The following is a 15,590-nucleotide window of genomic DNA, read 5'->3' as shown; positions in this document are numbered from 1 at the left end:
CTAAACGTCGCAAATCTCTCACATCTCCAAGCACCGCCGTCACTCCTAAAACTTCCTCCCGTTTCTAACCCTTGCCATATAATTTTTGATTGGTCCACATGGTACATTTTTCCACCAATAGGAAAGGGTGGTTGTTAGGTATTTTAGTACCATGGTAGCATTTACAGGATATTGTTTTATACAGGAAAACTCTGTTACTCAATAAGGCCCAACTACTAGTTGTTTTTCTCTTTCTCTGTGACCCAAGAATTAATGTGTAGGACTCACAAGCTGGTACCCCAAGGTCGAAAACACCACAGAGATGAGACCACTTCTTTACTCCCATCCTCCCTTTTCTTTATCTCCTGGAAAAGGCTCGTTAAAGGCTAGGTGGTTTGTTTCAGAATTCACTAATGAAAGAACTCTGTATTCTATGTCTAGGAGTGTATTTTGCTGGGATGATCATAAATTGTAGCTGAACTGATAAACTACACAAGGGATACTTTGCTCAGAAGGCAGGAAGACGTTTCCTTATTTGGTCTGTACCGGTTTGAACTGGGAAAGCTGACACACGAACCTTTTTTTTTCATCTATATAAACTGCTGTGTATCAAATAAACCTTTGAGTCGATTTGGGAAGACAACCTGAAGCAGTCTGTGTTTCCTTGTTCTCCCAAGCTGCTCCCGACGTCGTAACTAACCCAGCTGAATGGCATACCTGAGTGTTACTTTAAATAATTAGGAATCTTAGAAGGAAAGGACAGAACTCTGCTTATCGCTCACGCCACGGAGGAAACCCGGGAAGGCAATTTCCTTCAATTTTGGTGTCAGAAGTGGGATCCTGACAGAAGGTAAATATGTGTCTTTCATATTTATATAAAGACCATATTATACCTCTCTCAGTGATCGATCCATAAAAAAACGGGATATGCTGACGAAGTTTCACTTAGTGATCCAGAGAGATACACTGACTGACTTCCTCAGTCCCCGAATCCATAAAGAAACGGGATATGCTGACGAAGTTTCACTTAGTGATCCAGAGAGATACACTGACTGACTTCCTCAGTCCCCGAATAAAGTAAATTAACCCTTGTGTGGTGTTGGTGGACACAGGAAGTTGCCTGTTGTCTTGAATATTTTAATTTTGTTTAAAAAATAATAATAATAATAATAATTAATTGTTTAATTAAACGTACGTTAAAAAGTGAGAAGTTGCTCACTCAGAAAAAGTGACACAGAAAGTTGCCTGTTGTCTTAAATACTTCTCGTTAAGTGAGAAGTTGCTCATCAAAGAGTGACACAGGGAGTTGCCTGTTATCTTGAAACGTACGTTAAAAAGTGAGAAGTTGCTCACTCACAGAAAGCTAGTAAATAATTAAATTTAATTTTGTTAAAAAAAAAAAAAAAACGAAAGAAAACTGAAAACGGGTCTCACAGACCCGATTACCATACAAGGGTTAAAAGCAGTAAATTAAAAGCAGAAAGACACAGGAAGTTGCCTGTTGTTTTACGAGAAGTTGCTCGTTAAGCGAGAAGTTGCTCGCTAAGTGAGAGTTGCTCACACAAACAAAAATTGCTAGCAATAAATTTAAAGTGACCTCAGCTGTGCCGCAGCGAAAATACTAACATAAATCCTCCTAGCGTGTAAACCCCTCTGGAAATCACTGAACATGGGTCAGAATTATTCAAAGACCACAGACAGGTCCGATAAAAAATCTAAAGTACCTGTAAAACCAAAAATTAATAAAATACAAAATAAAGTCTCAAATAACGGCTCAGTATAACTCCCATTTCCGGTTACGTGTAACCTACGTCCGCGAATCGGTGAAGACGTCCATGATCACGTATCCAGAACATGCGGGAGTGCTTATGTGACTGACTTTGTTTACAACTTAAGAAGTTCAATGCATTCTAATTTCTTTTCGGAGCCTTATCCCGAACGATTATCGCCAGAAAACAGGTCAGTAGAAATGTTGAATATCATTTGTGATAAGAAAAGTAGTCTGCTTAAAAAGTCCTGTAGAAAATATATGATAGAATGCCGCGACGTGATGCATCAAATGTTACCACTATGGAAAAAGGGACCGGAACCAGGTGTAGATGCTTTAACATCAAATAAAACTAGTGCAGGCTCTAGCAAAGAAAATAAATCTACTGCGGGAAAAGCTAGTCTTGCATGCTCAGCCATTCAGCCCACAGCCCCGCCGCCTTACGAAGATGAGACCGAATTAATAGTTGCTGCAGCAGCTGCACGCAAACAATGTCAGCATTCTGATCCAACCAGCTCAAAAGAAAGCGACGAAAAATCTGAATCACATGCAACGGATCTTAGCCATCTCTTTAAACAAGATCAGGAAAAACAATATATACGCCGCAAGGAAGAATTAGCAGAACATAAAAAAAGAGAAAAACTTTTGAAAGAAGAATGTGAGGAACTTATGAAAAACAATTTAGACGACTATGAAGAAACTGCAGGCAGTGTCCACAATAGACACCCACATGAAACGCCACGATATCGTAGCTAGAGGTTTAGAGGTAGCTAAAGAAATACCTGTTACCCGAACTTTAATAAAGACTTATCTAAAAGGAAAAAAGGAAAAACAAAGCCGGAATGACAAAGGTCCTTACGCCAACACTCGCGGTAGTAAACAAACAGACCCAAAGCATGATAAAGCATCCACAACTGCAGAGTTTTTGTGGGTAAATAATGACAAAATCGCCGATTTCTTTAAGAATCTAAAGAAATTCCTGCTAACAATGTCCAGAGACAAAATTGACTTAAATGCAGTAACTATGTGTAAACAGAAGCCTGATGAATCCATCCTAGTATTCATAAAACGCTTTATGCACTGTTGGACAAGCTAGAGGTGCAAATTTAGCTCAGTTTTCCAGCAGCCGCAGACACCCAAAGCAAAAATGAATTTGTGTATTTAATTTAACATAAAGGGTGAAATGTTTGCTGACACTGATAACAGCTTATGTTTTCTCTGCCCTATGTACCGACATGATGGAGAAGGAACATCCTCTGTGTCAGCTGGACCCTCAGCAGAGAATGAACTCAACATCCTTTTTGTCCGGTACTCTATGTCACACACTGTGCCAAAAAAAAACGTGTACAGACGCCACTACCAGGTAATCCCATGACTGGGAGCCACACTTTTGTTTCTCTCACACTGTTCAACAACATGATAACTGCTCACACAAGTGAAGGTCAAACAGTGATTTTGTCACATAACTCAGACATAGGTTACGAAATATGTCGACACATAGATCTAACCTACCCTATCCACTGTACTATTTCTGCAGTTACATTGCCAGCTGAATACCAGAATATGACATTATGGTCAAAAAGTGAGAATGATATAGGATTTATTGACTGTACACTTTATCACGTACACCTATTAAAACACAACAAGCAGTATATGTCAAGCAGCATCCCATTTCCACGGAAAAAGCCGCAGCCCTAGATGTCATGATAGGAGATTTATTGACTACAGGAGTAATAAAGCCCACACTCCTGTAAATCCTGTGCCAAAGCCTAACAAACCTGGCGTATGGCGTTTCATACAAGACTTAAGGCAAATTAATGCAGTCAACATTCCTCTGCCACCTCTCGTTTCAGATGTTCACAGCATATTGACATGCATTGCATACACATTTTACCGTGGTGGATTTATGCTCCGCTCCTTTTTCTCATGAAGACACACAGCCGTTATTTGCATTCACACATAGAAATAAGCAGTACACTTGGACTCGTTTGCCCCAAGGCATGATAGACAGCTCTGCTGCTTTTTCAATGGTGCTTCACTCCTCCAGGGCTGCACCCTGATCCACATGTGGATGACCTCCTCCTCTGTGCTGAAAGTGAAAAACTGTGTCAAACTGCTACACACATGCTTCTCCAGCACCTCCAAAAGACTGGCCACAAAGCATCTGCAAAGAAAATGCAGTACTGTCAGACTTCTGTTCAATATTTGGGATTCACACTGTCTCACGGAAAACGTTCCATGACTGCTGACAGGGTCAAAGCTGTGACCTCCGTCCCTCGTCCCACTACACAGAAGGACATGTCGTCCTTCTTAGGCATGGTGAACTATTGCAGACAGTGGATACCAGACTGTTCTTTTCATGACCACATTCTGCGTGAATGTTGTAAAAAAGACAAGCCTCCTCGAATACTGTGATCCACAGAAATGACTGTCTCTTTCAATGCATTAAAGGGAGTGCTGACCTCCGCCACTCAAAGGTGCTGCCTGAATTGTTCAGGAATGCCGGCCTGCCTGAGGGCAGTAGCAGCTTGCTCTATCATGATAAGGGACTGCGAGAAGCTCACACTCTCACATGACACTATTCTACACACCAATCACCAGGTCACGACCATTCTAGCAAACATAACTAAACAGCATATGCAAATCTCACTATAAAAGCGAGCAGCACACCTGATTCGCCAGCACATTTATTGATCCTATGCTGTGTTCTTCTGACCGACAGGATGGCTCAGACAGGCTTGATGATCATGACTGCATGACACGTATACAGGAATCCACAGCACAACGTCCAGATTTAGAGCAAACACCTATCTCAGACTCAGCCACGGTTTATGTGGACGGGTCCTGTTCAAGGCCGAATGACAACTCATTTCTTTGTGGCTATTCAGTGGTAACAGTGCCTGACATCATACTAGAGGCTCACTCATTACCATTTCACTCAGCACAAAAAGCAGAGCTCATGGCTTTAATACGCGCCTGTGAGCTACATTTGGATAAGCATGTGACAATTTACGCAGACAGCCGCTATGCATTTGGCGTTGTGCATGACTTTGGCACATTGTGGAGACAGAGAGGATTTAGATCTGCTGATGGAAAATAAATTGCTAAATTCTGATTTTGTTCAAAGACTTTTTCAGGCTATACAGCTGCCATCGGCCGTTGCAGTTGTAAAAACGAATGGACACAGTACAGCTGACACAGACGAAGCAACAGGTAATGCCTTAGCAGACGTGACAGCCAAGGCTGCAGCTGCATCACAGCTCCCACCTCCGCAGGAAGTATTATCTGTGCCCCTACAGCTGCCACTTAAACTCCCAGACTATTTAGGAACAAATGTTGATTTAAAATTCATACAAGAGCAAGCCTCTGCATGTGATTACACCTATTGGGAGAATAATGACTGTACCTTAGATGACAGAGATGGCCTATACAAAATCTTAAGGGTTTGATTGCCCTCCCATATTCCCTGGTGCCAGTCCTTGTCCGACATTTTCACGGTGTGAGTCATGTCGGACAAAGAGGGGTAATAGGGGCAATAAAATCAAGATTTGTAATTGAGAAAACATCACATGCAGTAAAAAGCATATTAGCAACCTGTCTAACATGTGCACGAACTAATGTAGGAAAATCAAAAGCAAAACATCAGCATTTACCACAACCAGATTTTCCATTTCATACATTACAAATTGATTTCACACATATGCCAGCACAAGGAAGCATCAAGTACTTACTGGTAATAGTGGATCAATTTAGTAAATGAGTAGAAGCTTATCCAACCTCAAAAGAAACTGCAGAAGTAGTCTGTCAAAAGTTGAGCAATGAAATAATACCCAGATTCGGAATACCTCACCAAATTAACAGTGATAGAGGACCTTCATTCACATGAGAAGTAATTAAAAAATGTGCTAAAACTTTAATGACCTGGGTCAAATTACTTACTCAAGTCCTCTGTGAGATTAGAATGACTCAATCTGAAGTAACCAAATTATTTCCATTTGAAATAAGACTATTTCCAAGACCATGGTCAGCTTCCAGAGGGGCACCGCTAGTAGAAGGTGATGTATATTGCATTGTCCACTGATGTTCACAACCTGGTAGAAAAACTGAATAATAACTATCAGAAAGTTTGTCTCTCTCAGCTTTTCCCCTCCACAGTTCCACCAGTGGAGACAAGGAGACGCATGTTGGAGAAGCCACTAAAACCAAGGACACTCTGGGAGGCCGCGTTTTCCAGCCCCCAGGCTTTACTGGCAGTGACGAAGAACCAGCATCCTTACGGACGGACAACCTCAGTGGATTCATGCCAGCAGGGTTAAGACCAGCCCAATCGGACCATCTCAGGCGTCGGATCAAGCAGACGACATCTCCGGCGAGCCAGCGCCCGGAAGTAGAGCAAATAAACACACGGGTAGATGACATCTCCGGCGAGCCAGCGCCCGGATCCAGTGCACACACGCAATCACTGATTAACACACAACGCCTGAAAGAACAACAACAAGGTACTCAAACATCCAGCAGGAACAGAAAGCCAAAAGTACCACATGATGTCTAACCTGATAAAGCCAGACTCATTTCATCCTGATAATGGAGAAAATGAAATGCCCATTGTCATCATACGACGCTTATTCAATGTCTCTCGAACCTGGGACCAGGCCAGGAGACGACTGAAGAACTGTTTTTCTTATATACTTTCTTATATATTTAGGTTATTTATTATATCTATCGCATTAACCTTAGGATTTCTCTTTGCTATTTTGTATTGTAAACTGCAACCATGTTCACATTTCTGCAGGTCATATTTTGCTGACTATACCTCATGCTCCATTTTGCAAGACACCTACTTAATGCACTCCTCACGTTCCCTAAAATCAGTAAATAGCAACATAGACGCCACTAATAAACCATTTTATGCGCCCTCTAGAACAGGAGCTAACGCCTGGTATGAAAATGCCAGAACAGCCGCTCGTGATTTAGGAAACAGTAACTGTTATGTCTGTTCAAAGGCTAATCCAGAACAGGTAATAGTAGGATACCCCATATCCGGTTTCCCCCTCACTGAGGGACTAGAGAAAATCAGCGGAAATAATGCTCTCTTTAAAGACGCTTTACAGTTGACTCTGAGCCCTCTCGACTGCCTACTTAGACACACACACACACCAACTAACCCTGAGACTCCATTAGGCGAATTATTGAAGTTATCTAATGACACCGCAGGGACCTGCGCCCCAATGAAACGCCCTAAGAATAGGTTAAAACCCTCACTGCCCTTAGGACAGATCCCTCTCCATTTTAATACTAGTATGATATGTCTGCGCAGACTAAAGTTAACTGGCCCAGACACACACATAGATTATACAAAGGATAACTATACATTCTTCTCTGACTCCCCAGGTGCACGCTGTAATGAGACATGGCTAGCTGTCTCTATGGCTGAAGTTTTATCATATCTGGAGGAACACACACACAGTTCAAGTTCGAGCAGAGAATCGATCATTGTTCCCCCAGACGGTGTATTAAATGACACTGACTGGGGGGAGTTAGTTAAATCACACATGGTCACGCGCCTAACTAGAGCAATCCCACATGCTTATTGGTTTTGCAATAATACCCCTAGATTAGCTTTACCTGTTAATTGGACCGGTACCTGTGGTCTAGTAACCGTTGATGTATGCTGTACTTTCATTCCCAATAATACCGCTCCTAACGGTTCATTCACACAAGCTATGAATAAACTTGAAGCATTGCAGATAGAACTAATTGCCAATACAGGTCACGGTCAGTGGCTACATAAGTGGCTACAGGACACGTTTGGGAGATGGAAGGAACTAATTGTAGCCTTTGTAACCGTTGCAGCATGTTTTTGATGATTATTGTCTGTTGTGTGGTACCCTGTGTACGTTCAATGATAACCCGTATAGCTACTAGTACAGCTACTTCGATTTATTTGCAATTGGCACAAATTGACCCAGATTATGTGTCAGATGTTACCAATGATGTTCCTGATGTGTATATTTAACATTAGGTTGTGAACTATTACATTTTATGATTTGCTTTTTATATTATGTTATTACATTTGTGATTTTTCCTTTCTATTTGAGTTATTATTTTTAAAAATAATAAAAGAGGGGAACTGTTAGGTATTTTAGTACCATGGTAGCATTTACAGGATATTGTTTTATACAGGAAAACTCTGTTACTCAATAAGGCCCAACTACTAGTTGTTTTTCTCTTTCTCTGTGACCCAAGAATTAATGTGTAGGACTCACAAGCTGGTACCCCAAGGTCGAAAACACCACAGAGATGAGACCACTTCTTTACTCCCATCCTCCCTTTTCTTTATCTCCTGGAAAAGGCTCGTTAAAGGCTAGGTGGTTTGTTTCAGAATTCACTAATGAAAGAACTCTGTATTCTATGTCTAGGAGTGTATTTTGCTGGGATGATCATAAATTGTAGCTGAACTGATAAACTACACACAGGATACTTCTTGGCTCACAAGGCAGGAAGACGTTTCCTTATTTGGTCTGTACCGGTTTGAACTGGGAAAGCTGACACACGAACCTTTTTTTTTCATCTATATAAACTGCTGTGTATCAAATAAACCTTTGAGTCGATTTGGGAAGACAACCTGAAGCAGTCTGTGTTTCCTTGTTCTCCCAAGCTGCTCCCGACGTCGTAACTAACCCAGCTGAATGGCATACCTGAGTGTTACTTTAAATAATTAGGAATCTTAGAAGGAAAGGACAGAACTCTGCTTATCGCTCACGCCACGGAGGAAACCCGGGAAGGCAATTTCCTTCAGTGGTGGGGTGTTGTTTTTGCTCACAGGCTTTCGAGCGTTTTCCTTATAAAACGGCGTTTTCACCGTTTCTTCCCGCAGTAAATATAAACAACGACAGTATTCAGGAAGAAAACCAAACATTGCAGATATTTTTATCATAACTCTGGTTGTACGCGGCCGATCAACACAATTTAAAAACTGGTATAAAGTCCACACTTTTCCCGTCAGTTGTTCCGTCGGTCCTGCTCACATCTCCAATGGTTGTACACGTTGTCATTAACGTGGCTTCACTCCACATCAGCCGCTTTGCTAAAACACCGGTGTCGGCGCATAAGGACGCGTCAGAGCCTGACAGCGACGTTGATTAGCTGCGTATATACGAATGTGAATCGCGTGATTGGCTGGACTACGGGATAAGGTGGCCTCGTTCTAATCCTATACGGGAGCAGCCAGTCACTGACTAACACTGCAAAACAGGATTGTTAAAGTTTTCATTTTAATTTCAATTCAGGTGAATTTTTTTTTTTTTTTTTTTGTGCGCGCAACGCAGATTTTCTGTGCAGAGACCGTGCCAGCAGTGCGCAATTGTGTACGCGCGCAGCTTAGAGGGAACATTGCTTGCGAGTGTCGGGTCTTTTGTGTTTGTAGAAAATGTTTCATATCTCTGAGTTCAGCTCATGGAAAACAGGAGCAAAAGCAAAAGTGTTGCGTTTATATTTTTGTTCAGTGTAAATGATAAAACATCAGGTTTGACCCAGAATACAGTTTGGTCCACATGGTGGCGCTGTGAAAAGTGCGCGCTGTACTGGTGGCACCAGTGTCCCCAGCCCACAGACCAGTGCTGCCACTAATCGAGTTTCATTAGCAGCATCTAAATGCTGTTTAAAGGTGGACTTCATCTGTCACACAGGAGCAGTTTGGCTTCGCTTTGCTTAAATAATGACCTGGTGTATTTCTGTATACACACCTGCTAAGGATCAGGTGACTTTTATAATAAAAGGTTAATACGTGAAACCTTAAAAATAAAAAGGGCTGTTTTTAGCAGTATTTAGGCTGCAGTCTGTGTATTATGTCCATGATATTCTACATTACAGTAAAAACAGTAATTATATAAAGAACAGATGGATCAGGATCCTGTCTGTGTCTTTACTATGATCTCAGCTGATAATGAGGCTTGAAAGAGACATGTTTGAACTTTTGCATTGATCAGACAAATAAGCCTGCATGTTTGCATGAGCTTTACCTTTAACTGTAAAACATGAAGCCTTTATTATTAAAAAAACAAAACCCTTTTGGTGTCATACAGGTAAGAAAGCAGCGAAGCGTTTTTCTCTCTAACAGACCTTTCATCTGTTTTCTCTGCCGTTGCTCTGATGGGACCTGCAGGGTGTTTTTGGTGACGTGGAGGTTTGCACAGTTGCTGCCTGTGGTGTGTGTAGAAATGTTCATGTTCTAGTCCCACTGTGAAGCACATAGACGTGTCCTGACTTCCTGTCTGTCCCACACTCTGTTGTCTCTGTTTGTTGCTGCCAACAGTACAAGTCATCTTTGCAGATTTTACTGAATTAACAAAAACATTTTTACTGAAAGACTTATTCAGTAAACACGTTTGTTACACTGAGACTGAAAAAGAGATCCCTGTTTACGCTCATAGAAAACGAGCCTCTGTTTTACTTTATTGAAATCATTTCTAATCACAGACAGGATCAGCAGGGTGCAGCTGCAGTGAGGTGTTAGTAGAGGAGCTGTGTTTGTGAGCTGTAGTCTGGATCAGGTCTCTGTGGGAGACTCGGGTTACAGTACTTCTGAATATCACACAGCACATTTCTTCAGAATCGGTTGCTGTTTGCTAACATTTGACCTTTGCCCTTTTAGGCTGCCCTTCTGGCGCCCGTCGATGAGGACTTGGGATCTGACAAGAAGCAAACTGGGGGAAGCAGCAGAGTACCAGACTTCCCTCCTCCAGCAGGCCGGGAGATCTTGTTGCGCACCTGTGTGCCGCGACCAGCAGCGTACTCCAAGGCGCTGCCTCAGCGGCTCTTCTGTGTCCTGATGAGGGAGGAGTTTAGGTTGGCCGGAGCCTTTTCCACAGACACGTCCTTCTTTTAAGTCCTGTGAACAATTCACACCTGGGATAAAGATAAGTGAAGGACACAGGATGGAGACTTTCACATAAAACAATAAAGCTGAATTGAACTAAAGTGAATAATTTGAAAATGACTCAGTGTTTTATCAGCGACACGTTACCGCAGCCTTTTAAGATCACTGAACCTGTTACTTCAAAAAACAACATGTAATGTTGAAGGGGACAAAGAGTTAGTTCATGTTTGACACTGATGTTAATCAAAACTTCCAAGATCCAGGTTGAATAAAACAGCATTAGGTGTGTGATTTCACTCTGCTCCACACACCTGCGTGCTCCAATCAGAGACACCAGAGGAACAGGTGATGAATGTGATGGGGAAGCATACGCAGGTGTGACATACAGAGCCGTGGGAATTACAGGACATTATTACTGTTGATATATTCTCAGCGATCAGCTGTTAGTGAAGAGCATGAAAACCTTACTGCACGTCGGTCAGCTCAACTTAGCTCGCTGGATAATTTACTTGTCAGCTTGAAAACATTTAACTTTAACAAAATGTTCACCAACACGGGTCAGTGTAGGTCACTGAGTCATCCTGCACACTAGCCCTGCCCCGCCCACCTGTGTTTATACACCTCTGCAGCCCCTCCTCCTTCAGCCGGGACATTTGTTCTAGCCTTCATTCATAAACTCGGCTTTCTAACATGCAGCTAAAGTTCAGTCTGCATGCTCGACCCACATACTCCTGGTAGCTGAAGTGAAATACTGCTGTGCGTAAGGGTCGGGCGGGTGACCACGTCACCTGGTCATGGGGTAAATGCTGCGGCCGGGTTCAACTCTGACCTGAGGCCCTTTATTTCTCCCTCCCTGCTTTGCTGTCTGGTCTTTATTGTGCTATTAAATACAGACAAAAAAGTTTGTTCTCCTCCTTCCATCACCACCTTTGTTGCATGTAGAAAAGTGTCATATAGAACCAGTCGTTACTTTAATGGTCTGAACTAAACGGTCGGGTGGCGCCAACAGCGACTAAGAATTTTCTGGGCCAACAGGATTTGTGTTTCAGTCCCTGATAAACTGACCCATCCTCTAAAAAACAAAACCCAAAAACTATATTTACAAGATAAATGATCAGAAATAGTAACGACAACAAAAGCACAGGAATCATAGATCCAACGGGACAGGCTCGTTACAATGAAGGAAAACACTGAGCGACTGTTGAGGCCCTTATTAGTCCTACAAAACATAACAGAAATGTTACAATAAAACACAGAGGCCTTTATTGTCACGTCCATCGTACTGTGACTCCTCAGCACATTCATCTCCAATCAGCAGCTTCCTTCACTGACCCAATCACAGGTCTCAGGCCAGCTGTTGTACTCAGGTTTGGATTATTTGCTGAGGTTTTAGATCTCTGGACCAAAGCCTTTAAAAGGAAACAGTTTCTCAGAGGTTACATCAGTAAATATGATCTCACTGTTACAGTGATCATTCACATCTCTGATTAACCTCTGAAGAGACACATTTGGTCCTTAGCGACGCCTCTGTCACAGGCGTCTGTCAGAACAACAGCGTGTGTTTGACACAGTCCATCATGAAGAGAAGCAGTTTTTCTTCTGAATTAGTGAAATAACTGGTCTGTAAATTACAGTAACACGAGTGTCATTGTTAAAACACAGTTTATGAAACACTTAATTTGTTGTGAACTTATTGACAACGTAAACATTTGCTGGTTGCCACTGTAACTGATGACTGTGTGGTCACATGACTGAAAAGTAAACAAATATCACAAAATAAAGAAATGCCTCCAACTTGTGTTACGAGTAGTTAGTGTGCAGAAACACGGCTGCAGGGTCAGCCCTCCCTCCACAGTCGCTCATCAGGCTGGTCGCAGCGCGTTTGCCTGTCTACTGATGTCTGCATGAGCAGAAACACCAATTTGAGTGATGTTATGTAATTCAGGATTCAATCAATGTGTCAGTGTTTGTTACTTTGTTACATTAATTTTTTAACCACGTTATTTTGTTGTGGGATGAACTTCTGCAAACAACAACATATGGCAACAAAAAACAAAACTTGCAGTTGGAATCGATGGAGCTGTGAGATGATGGGATGTCGACTGGTTCACTAACCATTAACATTTGGGATATTAGGATAACAGTAGCGTGTAAACATAAGCAGTGCAAACACTTCCTATAACGACACATTTACAGTCTAGTTTGGGGAAAGCTGAGGAATTAGGGTGAAGAGACGGTGGATGTTTAACCCTCCCTTGGTTTGACAGCTCGCTCAGCCAGCGAGTTATGAATGATGTTCTTGATAGACTCCGCCCCCGCGCCTTCTAGGAAAGTGTGGTGATCTCCCTTGATGACGTGGACCGACACCTCGCCATCACAGACCTGAAGAAAGACGCAGTACACAGTTTGAACATTGGAAGGCTCAGACAGAGTTTATAGAAACACACACAAGCGCACACACGCACAGTGAAGATAAGTACTACAGACTGATGTAAATGTGCATCGGTACCTCGCTGAGCTTATAGTCAGCTCCCAGGTTTTGCTCATATTCGCTGCTGGTTTCGGCGCGCAGCAGCTTCACGCTGCCGTGGTATTTTGCAGTAGGTACATATGCATCAGCAGCCTTTAGCTTGTAGTAGAAGGCGGAGGCTGCAAAGTGCAGTGAGTCTCGGTCGATGTCCTTGTGAGCGGAGGTGATTAGGTCCACGGCCACACTGACGCGTGCATTCAGGTCTGACAGCGGGAGCAGAGTCTCCAAAAGCTGTAGGATGTAACCATGGAGACGACTGTAAGTTCATAGCAAACGTTACCGCGTGCTCGCGGAGATATTGTTGTTTTCAGAAAAGTAAGTGACACATAATTAATGAACATCACAGATCTTATGTATATGAAAATGCAAAATGAAGATGTTTTGATATTCAGGAGTTACAAATGTCAGCTTTCAGTGAGAAACTGTACGAAGGTTTGATTTAACCGCATGTTTTACTTTAGTCTCCATAACAGCTCCAAACATCACATCATTGTTGAGTCAAACCTGCACCACACACAGACTGTGCTGGAACAGCAGCTCCAGACTGTGTTACAGTCACCATCTTTACCTTACAGGCGCCGTGAGGCAAAAGCTCAGGTTGTGTGGCCTTTAACGCTGATGCCACATAAAGGAATACTTGTGTGTGAACCTGTGGGTCAGAGACAGTATACCTTGTTGTATTCAATGCCAGTGAACTGCTGGATGAAGGCACACAAGGCTTCAGTCTCAGCCTCAGACTCGTTGCCGGGTGTTAGCTTGGCTCTGTAGCTCTGCAAATCAAAAACACAGTTAAACCTGTTCACATGCAGATCATGTGACCAGAGCTCATCCTTCAAAACCAACATCACACACGCTATACAGCATATACATGAAATAAAGATGCGCGAGTGTTTCTCTGACCTGTGTGTACGCTGCCACATATGAATGTGAGCCATCAAAGAGAAACAGGAACTCCACAGGCTGATTCTGGGTCTGCAGCTGAGAGCACATTTCAAATGCTACACAGGCACCAGAAGAATATCCAGCGACTCTGTACGGGCCGTCCGGCTGCACCTGCCTGACGCAGCTCACGTAGTAGGCAGCCAGGGACTCAATGCTATCCAGAGGAGCAGCTGCAAAGGAAACACATGAGGGGAGTTAGTTTGGCTGCACAGTGACATAAACAGCTGATGCACAACATGTGAGTGACAAAGGTCTGAGAACAGAACCACAAACTTTTAAACTGTGAAACAAAGAAAACATGAAATCACATCAGGTCTTTGGTTTTCCTCAGGCCATTATGGAGGGAGCTGTATATGTACAAGTGTTTGTAGTTTCACCTTTGAACAGTCAGACTTTCAGCTTTAACACATTTTGCTGTTTAACAGTTACACACGTTTTGATACACATGATTGTGACACCTGGTGAGGACGCACACTCATCATTTGATGACAAGTAAGGACACGTAGTTTCCACGATGGTTCAAAGTGTTGATTTTGTGTTTTAAAGTTTTTCTCTGTGACTGTAAAGTCATTTTAATATGAGCCCCATTATGCTGACAAACCCACGCAGACGATGCACACAGCTCAGCAACACCAACAAGCCTGAAACTCAAATGACATGAAAAGTTATCCATGAGGCGCCAAAACACAACAACAGCTGCAGCAAAGGCTCTTTGTACTGTAAGATGAAGATCCTACAAAAGTAGAAGCCTCACAAACCACATGTAGACTGGTTGTGCAAACTCCCACGGACCCTGCAGTCGAGAGGATAACAAGCTGCTCCAGTGATCATGACCAGGACACAAACTGCTTCCTCCTGAATCAGAGGCCTGACTGACAGACACACCCTGGCATAGAGGAGGCTGAGGAGTGTGACAGTTGGAGCACACGCTCAGGTCTAGGTCTTTAAACAGGGGAACCACCACCCCAGTGTGCCAGTCCAGAGGCAGCATCCCAGAGCTTCACGCAGCGCCGTGTCAGCCAGGACGGCCCTGCAACACCCAGATCCTTCTCATCAGCCTCAGGTCTGTCCTAAATCCTAGCAGGAGCTACCACGACGCGTACCACAAAATGCATCGCACTGGTTCTTCCCAGTAGTTGGAACTGGTTGTCTGCTTGCCAATGAATCCTGCTTATTGGTTCCACTTGTGCTACAATCAGGACGAATTGTAGTGGGTTAGGGTTAGCTGGATATGTGCTGGATATGTGGTGGAGGGTAACTGCAGGAGAAGAAGCTAGTGGGGGAGTAGAGCAGGGGAGGATGTGCGTCCCCGAGGCCTGCTGGAGGGCAAGGGCAGTGCTGGATATGTGGTGGAGGGTAACTGCAGGAGAAGAAGCTAGTGGGGGAGTAGAGCAGGGGAGGATGTGGGTCCCCGGGGCCTGCTGGAGGGCAAGGGCCATGCCCGATGTGAGTAGCAGCAGGGCCAGTGCGCCCAGGAGCACATCTTTTTCGAC

At 43.3% G+C, this 15,590-nt stretch overlaps 1 protein-coding gene and 2 long non-coding RNA genes across 3 annotated transcripts in view; 2 read left to right on the top strand and 1 right to left on the bottom strand.

The window, feature by feature from the left end:
- Positions 1–10,726, top strand: part of LOC147316653 (uncharacterized) — a 44,157-nt gene extending 33,431 nt beyond the window's left edge. The window contains exon 21 of the long non-coding RNA XR_015131717.1: positions 10,401–10,726. This is a non-coding gene — a long non-coding RNA (uncharacterized LOC147316653). The remainder of the gene's footprint in view (positions 1–10,400) is intronic.
- On the top strand, positions 163–8,371 carry LOC147316654 (uncharacterized). The gene is made up of 2 exons (XR_015131716.1): positions 163–1,938; positions 5,753–8,371. It is a non-coding gene; the product is annotated as an uncharacterized LOC147316654 (long non-coding RNA).
- Positions 10,727–12,312: 1,586 nt separating the features above from the next.
- On the bottom strand, positions 12,313–14,399 carry LOC147316652 (fatty acid synthase-like). The gene is made up of 4 exons (XM_086313178.1): positions 14,056–14,399; positions 13,827–13,925; positions 13,135–13,386; positions 12,313–13,007 (listed from the first exon to the last, which is right to left on the bottom strand). The coding sequence occupies exons 1-4, from the start codon at positions 14,143–14,145 to the stop codon at positions 12,870–12,872; spliced, it is 579 nt and encodes a 192-aa protein (XP_086169304.1). The 5' UTR covers positions 14,146–14,399; the 3' UTR covers positions 12,313–12,869.
- Positions 14,400–15,590: the final 1,191 nt, after the last annotated feature.

Source organism: Aulonocara sp. 'chitande type north' Nkhata Bay, linkage group LG12 (genome assembly GCF_057382095.1).
Source record: "Aulonocara sp. 'chitande type north' Nkhata Bay isolate Kocher_YH1m ecotype deep benthic linkage group LG12, A_spYH_male_GT1.1, whole genome shotgun sequence".
NCBI lineage: Eukaryota > Metazoa > Chordata > Actinopteri > Cichliformes > Cichlidae > Aulonocara > Aulonocara sp. 'chitande type north' Nkhata Bay.
The sequence above is the reverse complement of the archived record's forward strand: the minus strand, read 5'-3'. Positions and strand labels throughout refer to the sequence as shown.

Excerpts from the sequence above, each read along its gene's own strand:
- LOC147316652 (XM_086313178.1), bottom strand. The coding sequence starts at position 14,145 with ATGTGCTCTCAGCTGCAGACCCAGAATCAGCCTGTGGAGTTCCTGTTT. Across the intron at positions 13,926-14,055 it reads ATGTGGCAGCGTACACACAG|AGCTACAGAGCCAAGCTAAC; the intron begins GTCAGAGAAACA and ends TTTGATTTGCAG. Across the intron at positions 13,387-13,826 it reads CTGGCATTGAATACAACAAG|CTTTTGGAGACTCTGCTCCC; the intron begins GTATACTGTCTC and ends TACATCCTACAG.